This window comes from Festucalex cinctus, chromosome 18, assembly GCF_051991245.1.
Source record: "Festucalex cinctus isolate MCC-2025b chromosome 18, RoL_Fcin_1.0, whole genome shotgun sequence".
NCBI lineage: Eukaryota > Metazoa > Chordata > Actinopteri > Syngnathiformes > Syngnathidae > Festucalex > Festucalex cinctus.
In genome coordinates this window covers 19,864,292-19,883,558 of record NC_135428.1, presented here as the reverse complement: position 1 = coordinate 19,883,558, position 19,267 = coordinate 19,864,292, and the positions used below count along the sequence as shown (strand labels likewise).

General features: G+C 38.7%; 1 protein-coding gene across 5 annotated transcripts in view; it reads right to left on the bottom strand.

Moving 5' to 3' along the window:
- The window catches only part of arhgap32b (Rho GTPase activating protein 32b), a 111,020-nt gene that overhangs the window by 69,962 nt on the left and 21,791 nt on the right, over positions 1-19,267 (bottom strand). For all 5 annotated transcript variants that reach the window (XM_077504094.1, XM_077504092.1, XM_077504095.1 and 2 more), the window contains exon 2: positions 14,456-14,576. In XM_077504094.1, coding sequence (XP_077360220.1) covers positions 14,456-14,550 — 95 coding nt within the window. In that variant the 5' untranslated portion in view covers positions 14,551-14,576. The remainder of the gene's footprint in view (positions 1-14,455; positions 14,577-19,267) is intronic.

Sequence of the window (19,267 nt, the reverse complement as noted above, 5' to 3'; positions counted from 1 at the left end):
ATATTTGTTACATGTTTTGATGCATTTTTATGCTTTATGAAACATTTATGTCTGAATTTTGGAAGGCTTGGAACGGATTAGGGCATTTACATGGAAACTGTGTCTCTACTTACAAAATTTTCGACTTAAGAGCTTTCTTCTAGAACCAATTAATTTCGTAAGTAGAGGTGCCACTGTAGCAGAAAAATAGAAATTTAAAAGAAAAAATTTCTCACATTATGTATAAAATATTTGGTTTGGTTGACTTTCAGTAATTTAACAGCTAGCTATTGTCAGTTCTATAACGTGTTATCCATTTCACTGTCAACAGAGCACTTCCGTGCCATTAACTTCAGCAACCATGTCTGAATTTCCATCATGTCTATTTTTGAACCAACTTGTTGAAATGTAAATTAAGGCCGACTATCTCCCTTGAAAGCACTTCACATAATGTAACATGTTTTCAACTGATAATCAAACTGAGAAGGCTAAAATCATCATTCAAGCCACTTCACCGGTTTTCTCACTAACTTCGCTTTTGTCAAATGAATGTAAGGGTTCGTTTTACTAGGGGACAGCTCCGTCCGTCTTCTGCCACCCGGAAGTGTGTGAAGTCGTGGTGAGAAGGTATCATTTAAAAAAAGAGTACTAACTGGGATAATACCAATGTGATTGCTTCTGCACCATGAGACAGCTGCTGACATTTCTTGGGTTAGTAAAATTAAATGTAAACACAGAGTGGTGAGCAATTACTTCACATTACCTGACAGGCACCCCTCATCTACAACAGCCGTAATGGCAAAGCTTTAGCCTCACTCACCAGTTAATGCTTGAGGACTACAGATGCTAGACAGAAAATAGCAGAATCAAGCTATCATTTCAACAGTGCATTTTACCTGCTCACTCTCACTTCTCTGTTCTTATGTATGAGGGCACCCAAGACATTCCATGGATTCCTGAGTGAGAAGGCATGTCACAGCAAACTATGATGCCTAGCACCTGCTCCAAACAACACACTACAAAAGTGGTTCTCAAACTTTTGACACTAAGTACCACCTAAAAAGAAAATATACTAAGCTCTCCAAATACCACCATCATCACCAACTAATACCGGACTAAAGGGTTATAAGTCCTAAAATATTTACTTAAAATTATTGTGAGCCACTGTAATATTATGAACAGTTTGAACATGATCCCTGCGATCAAATATAGTAATTCATAAATACAAATAATGATTCAATTAAAACATACTTCACATGAAAGTTAAATACAAATTGCCCCTACACATGTTTGAAAACAAATAGCTCTTAAAGATTAAATGCAAATGTATGTAACGTCAAAGTTAAATGCAACTAAGCAATTCGTAAAATGGCTGGCTGGCCAGGCTGGATGGATGGATGGATGGATGTGCCCCCCCCCGGTCTCTGTGGATCTCACTCTGCTTCATCTATCCTTCCTTCCTTCCTTCCTTCCTTCCTTCCTTCCTTCCTTCCTTCCTTCCTTCCTTCCTTCCGTTTTTCCTCTGGTCTCTTGAGATCTCCCTATTCTGTTGGAATATCGAGGTTTCTGGGGTTGGTGAAAGATTCTGGTTTTGTAGCCCTGTGGGTGGCAGGTCGTGTCTGGTTGGTGCTGGATTTCACTTTGTTTAATCTTTCTTTCCTTTGATCCTTCCTCTGGTCTCCTGACCTTCTGAACTTGACGACTCTGGCAGGACTCTGAAGTATCCGGTTAAGGTGAAGGGTATGGGATTTTTATTAGGTTTCAGGTGAATTAATGAGCACGCACACGCACGCACACACACACACACACGCGCGCGCGCACACGCACGCATGCACGCGTGCGCACGCACACGCACGCATGCACGCGTGCGCACACAAAGAAAAAGAGAACAATGACGATATGCTGAATTGGCAAGACTGCCGATCAGTGCCTGTTAGTATGCTGCATCAATGGCAATTGTAGGCTTCGACAACTCTATGTTTGAACGAGACAAGCAAATACATCAGGCTTAGTCAACATATGATGAAGATGGAAGAGCTATTTAAGTGCATTAATATTGTGATCAAATTGGATTTTTCATTATGTTGGACTATGAAGTGATTTTCAGGAAAAGTACTACAATAAGTAATTGATTCGATTTTATTCAGGGCTAATGCTAATCGCGATTAGCATAGGCTACTGTAATTTCCGGACTATAAGGCGCACCTGATTATAAGCCGCACTCAGTACATTTCCAAAGGAAAAAGCACTTTGTACTAGGGGTGGGACAAAAAACCGATTCGACCGAATCATCGGTCGTCAAGGGGAGCTAAACGGCCGTATCGGTAGCAGACTTGTCAACCGATACAAAATCCGCCGGGAATCCTTAGATACATTGCTTGTAAAGCTGTGGACCGGATATCGCGTTGCTGTGAATCGGTTGCGAGTGAGGCTTTATGGTTTTCATAACAATAGCAAGAGTTCTGCACCGTGCTCTACTTGTTTTGTTTACATTTCAGTAGCAGCACTATTCAAGCTACTTCCGTGTTTACAGAGAGCTAGCAAAGTAGCGCTCAGAGACGCTTCATTCCCCGGATGTTGTAAACATAATGCAAAGACGTTACGCACCTTTTTTTGGGGGGAGGGGTGGCCGCCTACCGTCAACGCCGTGCACGCGACACGGCGCGCGCACACACACCGAGTGACAACATGCAAATGGAGACAGTTAGCAGAAGCCGGTGCCGTACATCTCGGTATTTCCCATGGCTATCGAGCCTCTCGGTGCACTTGTATGTCCCGGGCCAGCGTTGGTACTGCGCGCGAGCCAAAAAGAATAACTCCCGTGACGATCCAATGCATGGATTCAAACAACACAGGTATGCCCCACAGCCAACACACCAGCTAAGCTAAAAGTACACTGCAAGTATCTCATTTCTCAGTTTGTGGCTCCCTATCAATGTACACAACTAGCATGAGCAGCAGGGAACTGAGACGTGCCCGCAATTACGTCATCAAACTCAAAATGAACGACAGCCCAAAAAACAAAACAAACAGTAGTGATTCCGTGGTCATCATCGTGTCTCAGATTAAAAAAACAAAAAAGATGTCATACATTAACCAAAAATGAATGTGATGGCAAAGAAAAACAAAAATTGCTAAAAACAAAAATTGTTAATAAAAAGGGAAATGCACTTTTGGAAATATTTTTGGATATATTAAGTTGTTAAAATGTGTTTGATAGATTTATTGTTCCATAAGGTGGCTTCATATTTCTTTGGCTGGACGGTAGGTTTATTTCATGTCTTAAATTTATGTTTCTGAAATACTTCACAATGTGGACATATTCTGTTTAATTGTGTTGGTGTCTTTTTAAAGGTTAAATATTTATATTTCAAATTGAATTATCAGCCTTTTGTTTTCCTGATCCTGATTTTGAATTTTAAAAAAAATAAAATAAAAATTATAACTGTCAATAACAACTAATAAATATTTAAACTGATACATTTTTCAGTCATATCACCCAGCCCTTTGTTCCGTTCCATTTAAATAATTGATTCAATATATAAAAATATAGAAGACATTGTTGTTCTTTTTTTTACACATTTGTAGATACTGTAAAAATTTGTGGTGTTTTAAGATTAATGTTTACAAGCAACAAATGTCACTATAAGTTTTGAATATTGAAATTAATCGTATCGAATCGAAAATTGTATCGTTCCCAAACTTAATCGAACCGTATCGAACCGTTCTGTTCTGAAAGATAATCGTTTTTCAATCGAATCGCAACTTGTGTATCGAGATACATATCGAATCGGCCTCATGTCAGAGATTGCCACCCCTACTTTGTACATACATAAGCCGCACCTGACTATAAGCCGCATGTGCTCACATTGAAACAAGATATTTATAAAAAAAAAAAAGAAAAAAAAAAAAGGGGGGGGGTACACAGAAAGAGTTTTCAAAGGTTTAATAATATGCCTTATCTTTTCTTTCCAAACAGTGCCTGTGACGAGGCAGTAACACCGCAGCAATACGGTAGTAACTAACGGGGCTGGTTAAAAATAACATACCGGTAAAAGTCACTGAGACTGAGACTTCTTGTATTTTGCATAATGAGGGTCTGTTCATCCTAATTTTATTCATGCACAAAGCGCCAAGTTACATTAAACTTGCGTCTTCCTCGACAAATATATTCCACCTGTCTCACTCTTACTTTTTGTGCTCGAGCGCCCCTGGTGGCCGAAAAAAATGCATAAATTAGCCACATCATTGTATAAACCACAGGGTTGAAATGGTGTGAAAAAAGTTGCGGCATTTCGTCTGGAAATTACAGTAATTTTGTTGTTGTTTATGTAATATGTGCATATGTACGTATGATAAGTAACAATGAGTATTAATATCCACTAAATTCAACTCAGGTTCAACCTTAAATGGACTTAAAAAAAACGAAGAAATAATAATTAAAAAAGAAAAAGAAAAAAGTATTTTCCTTTATTTTTTAAATGGAGAGGGTGTGGGGCTATTAGTCGATTAATCGATGGAATAATTAATAGGCTACTCGATTTTTTTAAAAGTCATTAGTGACAGCACTACAACGTGACTTCAAACAAAGTAGGGATGCCAAGATCAGTCAACAAGTCATGAATATTTCAACGATCTTCATCAATTTATTTTTGTTATGCATTGTTTTTCTCTCGTAACTGCCTCGTCTCCCATTGCTCCTGCTGGCCGTCTGCCTGTCAGGCGGTGACGCACATGTGCAGTAGTGGTAAATCCGGCTCATCCGTGACATAAAAACAAGCACTTCGGCTAACAGGTGTTAGCAATTGTGTCCAAAAGTTAGAGGCTGAGCGCATTTTGGAAAAATAGTGCGATGCAAACCTGCCCTGCAAACAGCGGAGAAAGAAAAGGACAGCACTTTTGTGGCTGGTGCTTTATTCCATTTCTGACATAGGGACAGCTGGGTCTGGAAGCCAGCCTAGCACACACAGGTTATGTGTGTTTGATGTACATTTTCACATGATGTGATGTTTGGGTTCGCTAATTTATTGTGGCATCTACTATGGCTTTCAGAGACATTAGTCAATAAACTCGCGTTTATTATTAACAACCAAAACACAGCTACAGCATGGTCGTAGTGATGCTGAAAGAAGAGTTCAGAAATAGGCGCACTGAAACTAACATGTTTGCCACAACCCCTCAATGGCAACATACTTCATTTTGATTTCCGTCATTTGTCACACACAAGATAAGCAAATCCATTTCAGAAGTAATAAAGCATCAATTAGCGCACCCAAACACAAGCAAGGAGGCAATGTACGTGTGTATAATTAATGTTTATGAAGCCTTATGCCTTCAGTTCTGGAATGAACGACATTGATGCATAACACATAACACCACTAGAAATATCAATGCCTACCAAACCTACCTGTATGATAATCATATACCATGCAGTAAGTGATGACCGTATAGTCAGGGAGAAAAGGCTCAAGGTTCATATAAGAAAAACAAAACAAAACAAAAAAAACAAACAATTGAATTTATCTGAACATGTATTTTTTCCCCCCCATTCTTAAAACTAATATATGTATCACTTTATCCCTTAAATAAAAAATAAAAAAAAAGCTGCTTTATCGCAAATCAATCCGGTTTACTTAATAACTTGAAAAAATGTTGCAATAATTAATGTGTGTTGTGTATTTATTTTTCTATGACAAAAGAGTTAGTTAGTTAGCTATGATTACATTATATATATATATATATATATATATATATATATATTAGGGCCGTCAAAGTTAAAGCGTTAATAGATTAATTAATCACATAAAAATATCGCATTAATTTACGTATTAACGCATATTAAATTTTTTTTGACCGCACTTGAGCCTTGAATGTAACCACGGATGGTTACATTGAAGGCTGCGCAGGTCAGTGATGAGGTCAATGCACGGCATTTCCTACGCCTGTTGTTCCAAATGAGCGGGGTGACTCCAGTTGGTGTGCTCGGTGGTACATTTTGCTTTAAAAAACACCCCGAAGGGACTTTAGATAAAACAAAAGTAATTTGCGTTTAATTAATTAATAATTGCTGAATTGCACCCAAATGATATAATGCTGCTACGTTTTGAGCAATACACGCATGCATGCAATTGCGTACATGAATTTAATTAATGTTTGCAAACGACATACAGATAAAAACAATGTGTTAATGTCAAAATATTATGGTATTTTGTATTTATTTTATATTACGCAAATGCGCAAGTAATTTAGCTGATTAATCGTGATTAATCAAAATTTAAAAGTGTGATTAATCAGATTAAAAATCGTTTTACAGCACTAACCCCAATTCAATTTAATTCTGAATCAAGTGTCAGCAAGTTATCAAAAATGAATAAATAAATAAATGTATGTATTGTTCTTGAAGTATATTTCTCTGTTTCTCTCTTTTCATTACTTTTGAGTTTGTTCCCAAAGTAGAACTTTTTAAGTCAAGTATATGAGTTTACTATAATATATGGACGGCAGTCACGGCACAACACAGCAATGCCAAAACGGATATTATTGGGCATAGTCCCCAAATTATAAATCAGGCAATATACTGCTATAAAAGGTAGGGTAATTCATACTGCTGTTCATCTTGAAAGTCAAACACAAGCACTGCTGACGAAAGGATAGAGTGCCAGATTCAGGGGTACTCACCTAAATTGCAGCCCAAATAATTTGAAGTAGGTGTGAAGTGAGTGCTTTCTGTATGCAGTTTGTTATTTAACACCCATCACCTGGCACTAGATGCAAATGGAAGCTCCTCTGTGATATGAACTAGTTTTAAGTAAAAAGGATTAGAGGTTTATGTGGCGCTTTTTGTTTTTTGTTGATGCAGCAAAACTGCCTTCGGCCATGCTCACACTACACAGGCCTCTCATTCATTTTCAATAGAGCCCATCTGCTGCTGCAGCAGCCACAGTAGGCCAGCAAAAGATGAGGGGAAAATTAATCTGGTATAACTTAAATAAAAATTCAGTGGGAGGTTTTACAGCAATGCACTGACCAATAAAATAACATTTTGATTCAATCTCTAAAGTCATATAACTACTGTACAGTGTTCATATGGAGAATAGCATATTTGAATGTAGATATGTTCATGAAACATTGCATCCTGCACCTTCAAAGATTACCACATTATTATTTTGAGGGGCTGGCTGACTGGAAATCAGAGAAAATAATGTGATAGTTAAATTACATATGGTAAACAAACGGGTAAAGTTGTCTGAAATGGAAAAAAAAAGTGCAGTAAAGGTTTTCCTTTAGTTGATTGCTTAAGGGTTAATGATCAAGATTCAAAACATCCATTTTAATCAACATGAGGCAAGAAAAAGAAAAATGCAGCCCGATTAAAGACAAGGTAATTAAACTACAAAAGTGATGATGCATGAATCTCTTCCAATCAATCTATCAATCCATCTTCTTAACCGATTATTCCTCACGGGGGTCAAGGGGGTGCTGGAGCCTATCTCAGCTGGCTATGGGCAGCAGGCGGGGTACACCCTGAACTGGTTGCCAGCCAATTGTTGACGAGCGCCACAGCAACTTCATTCCCGTAAAACTTCCTCCATCCTTTCCCCTGCTTGGGTTTGGTTGCCATGGCAACCGGGCATCCAAAGATGCTTTGAGGTGCACTGCTCAAGACGGATGATGGAGACGGTGGTGCCGCCAGCGAAGACGGCGACACGTCCACGGGGCTCGGCTCAATTGCGGAGGACGGAGCCTGGGTCACGTTTCTGATCGCTCGCTTGTTGTCGCTCGTCCGCAAGCCATCCAATTGGCATCTTTTCCTTTTCTTCGCCGCACTTCTGCCACCGTTCAAAAGAATCTTAGAATTCAATAGCTACCTTCTTCTGCTCTTATAAGAGTGAATAACATGGATGCAAGGCACCACACTGCCCCTAAGAGGCAGTTGAGTGGGTTTCCTTATTCGTCCAGCTCTATTTCTATTGTCACCTAGTGTTTGAAAACAGTGGTTAATCGTCACCAAAACATGCATATGCACCTTCCTACTTTTGTTCACCTCAACCTGTGAAAATAGCAAAGCAATCGGCACATTATTTGGGATTTTAGTGACATAAAGTGAGCTCCCATAAGGAAAAAACTTGATCACCTCCACACAATCAAAAATATTTTGCTGATTGTTTTTTTTTTTGTTTTTTGTTTTTTTACTTTTAAAGGTTAGCATGGACAAGAGTAGAAATGTGCATATGAATTTTGGTGGCAATTGGTCGCTGTTTTTGGACATTATTAGTGATATATATGTACAATAATTTTGAACGTCTAATTATGTCCGGTCCCTGCTGTGATATGTACCGATGCTGCATTCGAGGATGGTTGGAAGTCGGAAATATCCGAGTTGAAACTTCCCAGTTCCGACCTCAAAGCGTTCGAGGTGAAAGTAAACAACCAAAATGGCGGATAGTGATAAATTGTTTTTATTTTGGTACTCAAAACTGAATTTGACCTCCAGGAAACTTACCTTTTTGCAATTTTGCTTCATTTATTGTTTTAATATTATTTCATAAGCATTCTATACAGTTAAGTAGTTTACCGTTTAATTTCATGCAGGGATATAGCGGCAATACTGTCACGTACGTTGCGTTACATGAAGTTATGGTGAATATTTCTGAATGAAGAAAGCTATCTAGTTTTATACTCGAGTAAATTGTGTTTTGCCATTCAGAGTGACGTCACATTGTAGTCCCCTGGTGAAGTCGGGGGTCCTTGGTTTTTTCCGACTTCGCAAGTGGAATTTCCGAGTTAAAGGGGGCGTTCCCGGAAACACATCCTGGTTTGAACTCGGATATTTCCGACTTCCGACCATCCTGGAATGCAGCACAAGGCATGGGAAGAGGTTGGAGCGCGTGGCTATACTGGTTCTATTACGAAGGGGCGTATTTTTATGAGTTATATTTACTAATTTCTCCAAAACAAAATGATAAAATTGAAAATGCAAGCTAATGTAAATTTCCTGATGAATGAGTGAGAGAGAGTTTATGAGTGAGAAATGGGCCATCCTGGCTGAAGGTTCCCTTTAAAGTAATTGAGATAAACAGGCAACTTAAAGGTGCACGATGCAAGATTTGACTCAAATTTGAGTGTTAAAAGGCCGAATCTGCCGGTTTAACTCGGGAAAATCCACTTTTTAAATACAGGATGTACACACTTTAACTTTCTCTCAGTCTACACATCTGGGTTTATGTTAATCTTTGGTGGTAATTTTGTCCTAACCCCTCCCCCCGAGCCTGTATTTTGTCATTTTGTGTTTGTTTTGTAAACAGCGGGACGTTTCTGTGGAAAGACAGTGTTTACACCCCTCCAGCCAATCGCAGAGCACGGGGTGGGGTTGTGGGGTGTCGCAAACGGGGCCGGGCGAACGGTTAATTATTATTTATTTTTTCACTCACTCACAGAAGCTTACATATGTGAATGAGTGAGTGAAGAAAAAAAAATCCGTGCGTGCTTCTCAAATTACCGCGAGAGTGACGTCACGCAGCCGACACGTTCGCCCGGCTCCGTTTGCGACACGCCCCCCCCCCGCTCTGCGATTGGCTGGAGGGGTGTAAACACTATCTTTGCACAGAAACATCCCGCTGTTTACAAAACAAACACAAAATGGCAAAATACAGGCTGGTGGTGTGGGGGTTTAGGACAAAATCACCCCCACATGTTAAAAAAAAGCCCAGATCTGTAAATTGAGAAGTAGTTTGTTTGTTTAAATCCTGTCTTTAAAAAGTGCATTTTCCTGAGTGAAACCGGCAGACTGCGCCTTTAAAATAACCATATTTTTCACCCGCACATCTTTTAAGAATTGTATTATGAGAGGAGGCACGACTATGGAACAATGACTGTTGCCCCTATTTTTCTGTAAAAGGAAAAAATGTTGGAGTGTTTGGGCCGGAATCTTTAACTGTGGCTCTGAGCATGACGTCATGCGCGTGCACGCTACTGTCCCTGTTAGCTCTCGCGATTGTTCACGCAACTTCACGGACAGGATAGCTAATTCAAGCTGGATTTAACGAGACCTGCACCCGATACGTCTCAATCCCTTATGGAGACTCCACGGAAGACAAAGAGAAGTAAAAAACTTTCATACCAGCGTCACGGGAGGACGCGGATAAATATAGGAGCAGCGTTCGTCAGGTGGAGAGAGGTAAGAGCTACCCTGGGGATGAAACGGGAAGACTTTGTAACGAAAATACGATAGGGTCTATTTATGTTTCGCAGTGCAGAATAAAACTACCACACGGTCGCTAACTAATGGTTACGCACTTGGGCATATTAGCTACGCACTGCTATCCTCAATGTCATCGGATTCACGGGATGCACTATTTACCTTTGGAAGGTTGTGATTACATAAGCTTTTGGCACTCAAAATGACTTTCACATACAAAGTAACCTGAAGATGAATACGTTTCTTACCGCTGTAGACATTATTAAGCCTATGAAAAAGGCACTGTGCACCGTGTTTACGTTCGATTAACATGGAGATTTGCTCGTGCCCGAAAAGTCGCGCACGCTCCTGGCCATGTGCACGTCGTTGGGGTCCATTCCACGTTTCGCCAGAGGGGTCCCAAATGTGCAAAAACTCTGAAACTTGCATCGTGCCCCTTTAACAGAAGGGGAATGTATATTTTCAAACCCAGAAAATACCATAGATTGTCTTCAAATGAGACAGAGGCAGATGACAAATACCCAGTCTCCATTTCATCCCTTTTCAGCCTTTATTTTCCCTACTTTTCAATCACTCTCTTTTTGTAGTAATATTGAAGCACTCTATAGTCTAATATGCTAAGCTACTGCTTCCATGGTAACCCTGGGGCAGGATTTAGACATAGTTCAGGTCTATTTGAACAATGTGCTGTGAGCAGGTGGGGTCTGAGTGACACAAAAGCAAAAGTAAAATTACAGACTGATATTCATACCCACAAACTGTTGCAGCTCTTCGAAGTTTTACCACACACACTTCAAGCTCAGTTTTCATTTTGTACATTCTCTGGCAAGTTTTGGGCATGTCACGTGAATACAAACTTGCTCCTATGCAAAAAAACAATTCTCAGCATTAACAATTTAGGTTTTTATTGGTAATATTAGTCACAGTCTTTTACAGGCCACATTTATCAGATATATTCACAAATATCTTTAAGCTAATTTAAGACTGTTATTATGGTGGACAGCATAACGTTTAATAAAAATATCTAGGTTGATAGTGCCGATGGGCAGCTTTTGTCAAGTGGTTAATATCCTCACATGCCACCGTGGGCACCCCGGCCCAAAACCATCCCCGGCACAGCAGTGCCCATGAGAACGACACCGACACGTCACACTGCTCCTTGGAATCTCAAGCGGCCCCCTTGCTCCAGTGTGTGCCGCTAGCAGTGTGTGTTTGCTGAGATGGGTCAATTTCAGGGCTCATATTTCGTGTACATGACCAAAAAAAAGATGATTCTGTTTTATCTTTGCACTTGTGATACCCACTAGTCAGAGTAGTGTGTTTTTATATTCATTATACTTGTTTTAATATAACCTTGGAGACTGTTAATTTTGACATGGAATGACACTCAGGAAGGCTGAGGTCGAGAGCGAGCAAGAGAGAGAGGAGCTAGCAAGCAAAATAAGTCTGTGTACTTTTTCTGATGTACTTGTTCCGCCACCAGCTACGGCCGTACAGTAACAATAATGTTTTGTTGAAAATAAACATGAGCTTACTGACTAATGTCTCCCTTGATATTTGGAAGATGTTACAATGCACTGTTTTCAAAATATAGTTCAGTTCTACCAGGCAGAAAGCTTCAATATAAGCTCAATAAAACTAAACCATGCCCCAGTGCCTCATTAAACACCAAATGCCTAAAAATACTAATAACTAGAGCTGCACAATATATGGAAAAGATATTTATACTGTGATATTGGCCCATGCAATATGCATAACATAAAGACATGCAGTAAGTTTCATATGGAATTGTATGCTTTTATCTGAATTTGACCAGTCAGACAAACTTAAATGTGCATCACCATCCGATAGTTGAATATTACCTAGGGTAATTACTAATTACAATTAAGTATACATTGAGCTTGCTTATTTTGCAGCATGAGAAAATTTGTTTAATTCTTTCATTAGATTATAAAAATGTAATTTCTTTAGGTACATGTTGAATATCAGAATAATATTGCCATTGCTATATTCAACAATTACATTGCATATCACGTTTTTCCAATATTACAGCCCTACTACTAACCAGAGCTGGGTGCGTCAATGAATTTTGAGCGTCCATCTTTCGGCAATCGTCAACAGTTGGACACCCTTCCCTCATCGTCAATATCTCAAGCCGAAGCACATTGTAGTCACCAATCCGTCATTTGCCAATCGCTCAGCAACTGTTCGTCAACGTTTCCGTCTTTCGAAGTGGGCATCTGTCAATGCTCCATCACTTGTCAGTCCGTTAGCAAAATGGGACGTCCGTCATTGACGATTGATGGAAAACAAAATAGGTGTCCGTTATTGATGGCCCTTACGTCAATATTGACGGAATGCCCACCTCTGCTGCAAACTACATTTCACATAAGTCGTGACAGACCATTTGAACATATTAACAATAGAACAATCAATAAATAGCTTGCCCGACTGTCTGCCGGGATGATGAGGCATTTGACGGTTTTCCTTAATTAGTGGTGCAGCATTTTTATTCGTGAAAGGAGTGGTTGTGAATTACAAACCGGTGATTAATCCCTTCATACACACTATAGAAACATTATCAGGGACATTTATAATAGGGCTGAACGATTATGGAAAATAATCTAATTGAGATTTTTTTTTCCCCAAAAATGGCGATTGCGATATCATGTGCGATTATTTTTTTAAAAGTCCTTTTCAATTATTATTATTATTATTTTTTATCCAACAAAAAGTTTATTATAATCAACAATTTTATAGCTATTATATATTACAGGATCTTAAGATAAAGGCAAATGAAGCCTTTTAATATTTTAATTTACCACTCAACATATCCAACTTTTCATGTTGCATGAAACATGACACGTAAACACTGCATTTATAAATAAATGAATTCAGTATACATATTAAAAGTCACTTCAGTCACGAAACTCACACATGCTAAAGTGTAGGCAAAGTAAAATTATACATGCTTATATGATGTAACATCTCCGATTTGATTTAAAAAAGAAAAAAAAACTCACCAAAATTACATATACTTACGGCGCTAGGCTTTAGCTACAGCGGTGACGGTCACACTCCCTCTTCTTTCTTTCTCTTTCCCTCCTTCCACTCCATTTCAATGAGCGGTTAAATCGCAGCTTTCCGCGATTACGTAATTACGTGTTGTCAAACCGCGGTTTAACCGCAAATGCAATTAATCGTTCAGCCCTAATTCATAATAACATTTAGAATTTATTAATGATGTCAACAGTTGTGGTGGCAACTGGGGTGGTAAGGCATTTTATGAACGTGGCAGATGCCACCCATTCCCACTCTGTAAAACTGCCCATGTTCACCTTTTAGGATAGTTCCTACCTGGATGAAGGGCAATAGTTTATAGACCTGAGCAGTAATTGGCTGAAATACAAAGTGAAGCGTACATGTTATAATGAGTACTATCCCACGTGTGCGCAATCGGGATTGAGAAAGCCTCCAATGCATGGGAAATCATGCCCATTAACAAACAGAGCAAATTTGTGTTTTGTGTATTAGGATGTACCAAGCCCCTTTGTCAACAGTATTTGGCCCAAAATGTCCTTGAGTAGCTACTTTTTGAGTGTGTGCACAATAAAGCATTTGCATATGTTAATGCATGATGACATAGCACACGGATATCTAGGTGTTAGTGTAACAATGACGTAACTAGCTGTAAGCTAATACACTTGGGCTGTCAATGGTAGTTAAACTGATAGTTGCGGGGGTCATTCAATTAAGGGTATCTTCTTTCCAACGGTGGCAGTTAATGATTGATGCCTGTCACCGAGTTACTACAGGTTGAATGATGGATGTGGGTGGGGACAAAATAGGAGGTGTGATGGTGACTGTGCAAATTCATTCGACTAACTCAGCTACAGTGCTCGGGCATGTTGAGCAATGCCTCCTCCTCCTCCGCCTCCACCTTCCCCGCATGCATATACTGGTATCATTTCTCCTTGAGGCAGACACAAGCCAAGTAATACCCTCTTCTGTCATCAACACTCCCGCACATGCGTGTGCGCTGCTGTGCATTCTCATACAAGCAGAAAACTGACATCCTCTTAATCAGTGGATGACACAGATGCACATATGCAATAATTACTATCAACACTTTTGACTCCAACCAAACTAGCATGGGGAACCCAAGCACAACCTAAGGTGTGGTCCCCACCTACAGCAACTCACACAGCCACCACGCCATTGCCGCTTCAAATGTTTGGAGTTTCGTCTTATGCGTGTGGCTTGTGAAAATAGCCCTACCTGTCCAAGATGTCAAGGCTGGACGAGGTTGCGGCTCCCAGCAGTCCGAGCGCTGCACTCCCCACCGCTGCGGCAGCCCCGCTGCCTGCCTCCATGATACTGACTCACCGCAATGTGTAGCCTGCCAGAGAAGTCGAAAGAGAGAGAGCGTGAGAGAGCGAAAGAGTTGTGCAGTCTGCCAGAAAAATTGGGGGTGGGGGGTGGGTAGAGAAAAAGGGGGGTGTAGGTTTAGAGAAGGAGTGAGAAAGACAGATGAGATGAAATAAATCCCATGTTTTGCAAGAGGAAGGATGCTGAGGGTTGGGGGTGTACGGATTATGACATACAAATGGCAAACTGTCATTTGGCATGGGGATAAAGTGGGTAAATAAGTGAAAACATTAAATGCATATGCAGCCTGTGCGTCAAATGATTCCTGCTAATTGGAGCTTTTTAGAGCACGGTTTAGCACTGGTCTCATAACATGCAGATTCGGGCCAACAAAACCCAGCATAAATCAACAATTAAATAGACACATTGGCCGCACTGTTTGGTATCCTGTGATGCCTGATGTCTCTATCTTCGACCAACAATTTCCATGTTAAGCCCCAATTCCTACTAGCCAGCTGCTAACCTACTGAATGAATCTAAACCACTAAAAGCAATAGATAAGTGCTGTGCAAAAATAAATGTGAAACAGAGAAATGTCTATGCCGGTCTTCCTGGCCATCAATGACGATGCATTGCTGATTGCACACACAGGAGAGTGACGCCGAGGAAAGGAGGGGGCAAGGAGCAAGAAGCGTGGGAGGAGAGGATCCACACACAACACAGTAAAGCAGCTGGTTCTGCAAAGCAGAGTGTGCTCGTTTAATTTTTGCTACGTGTAGGTGTGTTTTATTGAGGTTAAATTCTGAAATGGGAAATTTGATTTAAAATTTGGTGTCAAAACAGTGTTTACCATGCTGTGACAAGAAAGTGTACTGATATTTTATCATCATAGATATTACCAGGGATGTAACGATAGCCAAACGTCACGATACGATATTATCACAATATGAAGGTCACGATACGATAATTATCACGATATTGTGGGGAGGTTGTCGATATTTAAAAAAGCTCACTATGTAAAAATATGAGCTCATACTAAAAAAAACTCCAATATTGTGCTTTTGTACATAACAATGTTTTATTATTATTATGTTATTAATAGGGGTGTTAAAAAAATCGATTCGGCAATATATCGCAATATTACATCGCACAATTCTCGAATCGATTCAATAGGCGGGCGAATCGATTTTTAAATGTCCATTTTTGATGGAAAAATATTCAACAAAACGTCTTACTTAGGGTTAGGGTTCACACCTTAATCATGGAAAAATATTAATTAATGGAACATTAAGCCTTAATATAAAAGCTGTTCAAATATGAAACAGATTTGTTAAATACAGTGGCTCACAGTTATGACTGAAGTTTCAGATAAATAAATAATACATTTTCATACAAATCTTACAGTGTACATTAGGGATGTCACGATAAGGGCAATATTGTGATATTGTGATATTAAAACTACCACAATGTCGTCGTCGTCATGTTCACAATATTTAAAAGGAACACATCTGTTAAAAAAAGTCAGGTTGATTTCCATTTGTTCAGTTCTAGCACCCTCTAGTGGCTAGTTTATTAGTGCAATTTAATTTTCATTGGGGATGTTTTGGCCTTATACGTTTAAAATCTATGCTAATTGTCAGATGTAAGGGAACCTAATTTGCTTGTGAAGCGATCAATGTGTGCTTGCATTAGCAATTAAGTGCCTCAATATTGTTATTAGAGATTGTAGGTGGTTTATATGCATTGCTGTTATGGACAAAAGCACAATATTGTGTTTTGTTTTGTTTTTTAGTATGAGCTCTTTTTTTTTTTTTTTTTTACAATATTGTGATCTTTTTTAAATATCGGCAATGCCCCCACAATATCATGATAATTAGCATATTGTGACCTTCATATCGTGATAATATCATATTGTGATGTTTGGATATCGTTACATCCCTAGTATACATGTACAAGTTTACTGGTTAGTATTTTCTAAATTTGAGTTTAAAAAAAGGAAAAAAAAAAACAATCGACTTATAAATTCGTATCGGATTAATCGGTATCGAATTGAATCGTGACCTATGAATCGTGATACGAATCGAATCGCCAGGTACTAGGCAATTCAAACCCCTAGTTATTATCATGTTATGTTGTTAATGCATGCACATATTGAGGTCCTCCACATATTGTTCTTGATTCACAGGCATATTACGTTCCCCTTCATCGGTCAATTAGTGTAGATTTTAAACAGAGAAGGGTCAAAACATATCTAATGAAAACTAAATTGAGCTAAAAAACAAAACGAAACAAAAAAACAAACAAAAAACTAGCCACCAGAGGGTGCTACAACTGTACAAGCGGTAGTCAAACTGACTTTTTTCACAAATGTGTGAAAATGACAACGACGATATTGTGGCAGTTTTAATATCACGATATCGCGCTTATGGTTACGTCCCAAGATATTACATCTCAAATACATTTGACCACAAAATTAAATTATGACATTTTGATGGAAAGATTGCTGTTTTTTTTTTTCCTCTCAACGTAAAACATAAACAAAGTTATGAACACATCAGCACTGTATAGTATACAAGTCCAAATATGCACTGCTTTGCATTCTGGGGCGGGGATGGCTTAAGAATCATTGTGATTCACCATTATCTTTTCATCTTCAGGTTTCATATTTCATAGCAAATATTTACATTTCATCCCACTTAAACGAGCAAAAATTGGAAAATTGAGGTGGCAGTAGGGCTGGGCAATATGACCAAAAAATAAAATCCCCCCAGGCATTTAGGACGATTTGATTTTGAGCGATTTTTGTCTAATAAACCCAACAAATGTTTGTGGTTTCATTTATTCAAAAATAATTTCTGTGTGCAATGTTCATACAATAATGTATTTTAAAATCAATTGTAACGTAAACTTGGCATTCATAGTTTGTGCTTAAATGCCACAATTAAATAGTTGGTAGCTATTGCAAACATGTCTTACAATAACTGGATGGAACAGAACATAAACAACAGCTTTTATTAATCCAGAAGACAAAATTTGATTTCACGATTTAGCAAATTTTCAACTACTCCATTTTCAAAATGGCGATTAATCAAATTAATTCAATTTACTGCGCAGCCCTAGATGATCATATGCAGACTGATTTGTCAGTGACATACAGTCGTTGATGTTGGGTGAATGATGACATCAAGCGATCAAAAATTACATTATTTACATTACATGATTAGCGTACATGATTACACAAAAGGCATTTCAAAACCGTTTTTCCACGAAATCCCAACTCGTTACCTCCGGTGGTGGGACGTGCTCTCATGTAAATAAGCCTCCTCGCACACAGCTTGCAGTATGTGCATAAGCATTCAGTTACAAGTACAAATAGGCTCGTTAAAGAAAGAGATGTTGGAACTGATGATTAATTATATTTGGATTATTCGCCGATGTTTGGATAACACGATGATCTGCTATAAGATAAAAAAAAAAAAAAAAGCACGCTCAGCCGTGACGCATAAATATTCATCTTCTATACCACTTATCTTTACTAGGGTGTGCTGGAGCCTATCCCAGCTGACTTCAGGCAAGATGCAGGGTACACGCTGGACTGGCTGCCGGCCAATCGCAGAGCTCGACATTAATAGCCTGTTAATGTGTCAGCTAGGCCCACCAAACTAAATGATCGTGTGGGTGTAGTGCAGGCCAACGTGTGGTTGTTACGCTACTTGAAAAATAAATTTGTTCACGGATGAAGTTAAAAAAAAAAAAAAAAAAAAAAAAAAAAAAAAAAAAAGCCTATTTCTAAACAGCTTCACCTAATCTTCAGGTATTGTAAATATAATTGGGAATTCGAAGAAATAGCAGAATGGGGATATGCATAGTTTTTGATATACTGTAATTAGAAAAATTCATAATGACAAAATACTTATTTATATTACTTTACATGGTAAGTATTTGGTCAACTAAACACTGGGTGCCAAATTCATTGGAGTTTTAAGGCCACATACAGCCTATGTTGATGTCAAGCGGGCCAGACCAGTAAAACCAAATGTAATTAAAGAGATACTTCACTTATTTAGCTCATTATAGCAATAAAAAGTTAATATTTTGTCTATAATTAATTTGATACTTTCATGATTTTTCACCTACAATTAGTACCTTTAAAAACACATTTTGCAACTTGCTGTCAACTGAAAATGACATCACAAGGGCTCAGGCAACCAATCACAGCTCAGCTTGTGAATGTCACATGACCAAACCAAGAAAACAGGTGAGCTGTGATTGGTTACCTGAGCCCTTGTGATGTTATTTTCAGTTGACAGCAAGTTGCAAAATGTGTTTTTAAAGGTACGTGAAAATAATGAAAATATCAATTATATTATTATAGGCAAAATATTAATGTTTGAAAGTCAAAAATGGCTAAATAAGTAAAGTATCCCTTTAACTATTAATTGATTGACCAATAGAGGTGGGAATCTTGGGGCACCTCACGATTCGATTGCGATTACGATTCAGAGGCTACGATTCGATTATAAAACGATTATTGATTTCCCCCCAGGCAGCAGAAAAAAAACAATGTATTTTGGTGCTTTTAATGTTTCGTACATTAGTTACAAAAATAGTACAAAAGTCCTCTCAGGCCTAAATAAACTACTATTTCAGTATCAAGTTAACAGTTCAAAACAGTAAATAAAATACTCAAGTCCTCATTCTGTAACAACAGCTTTTAAGTAT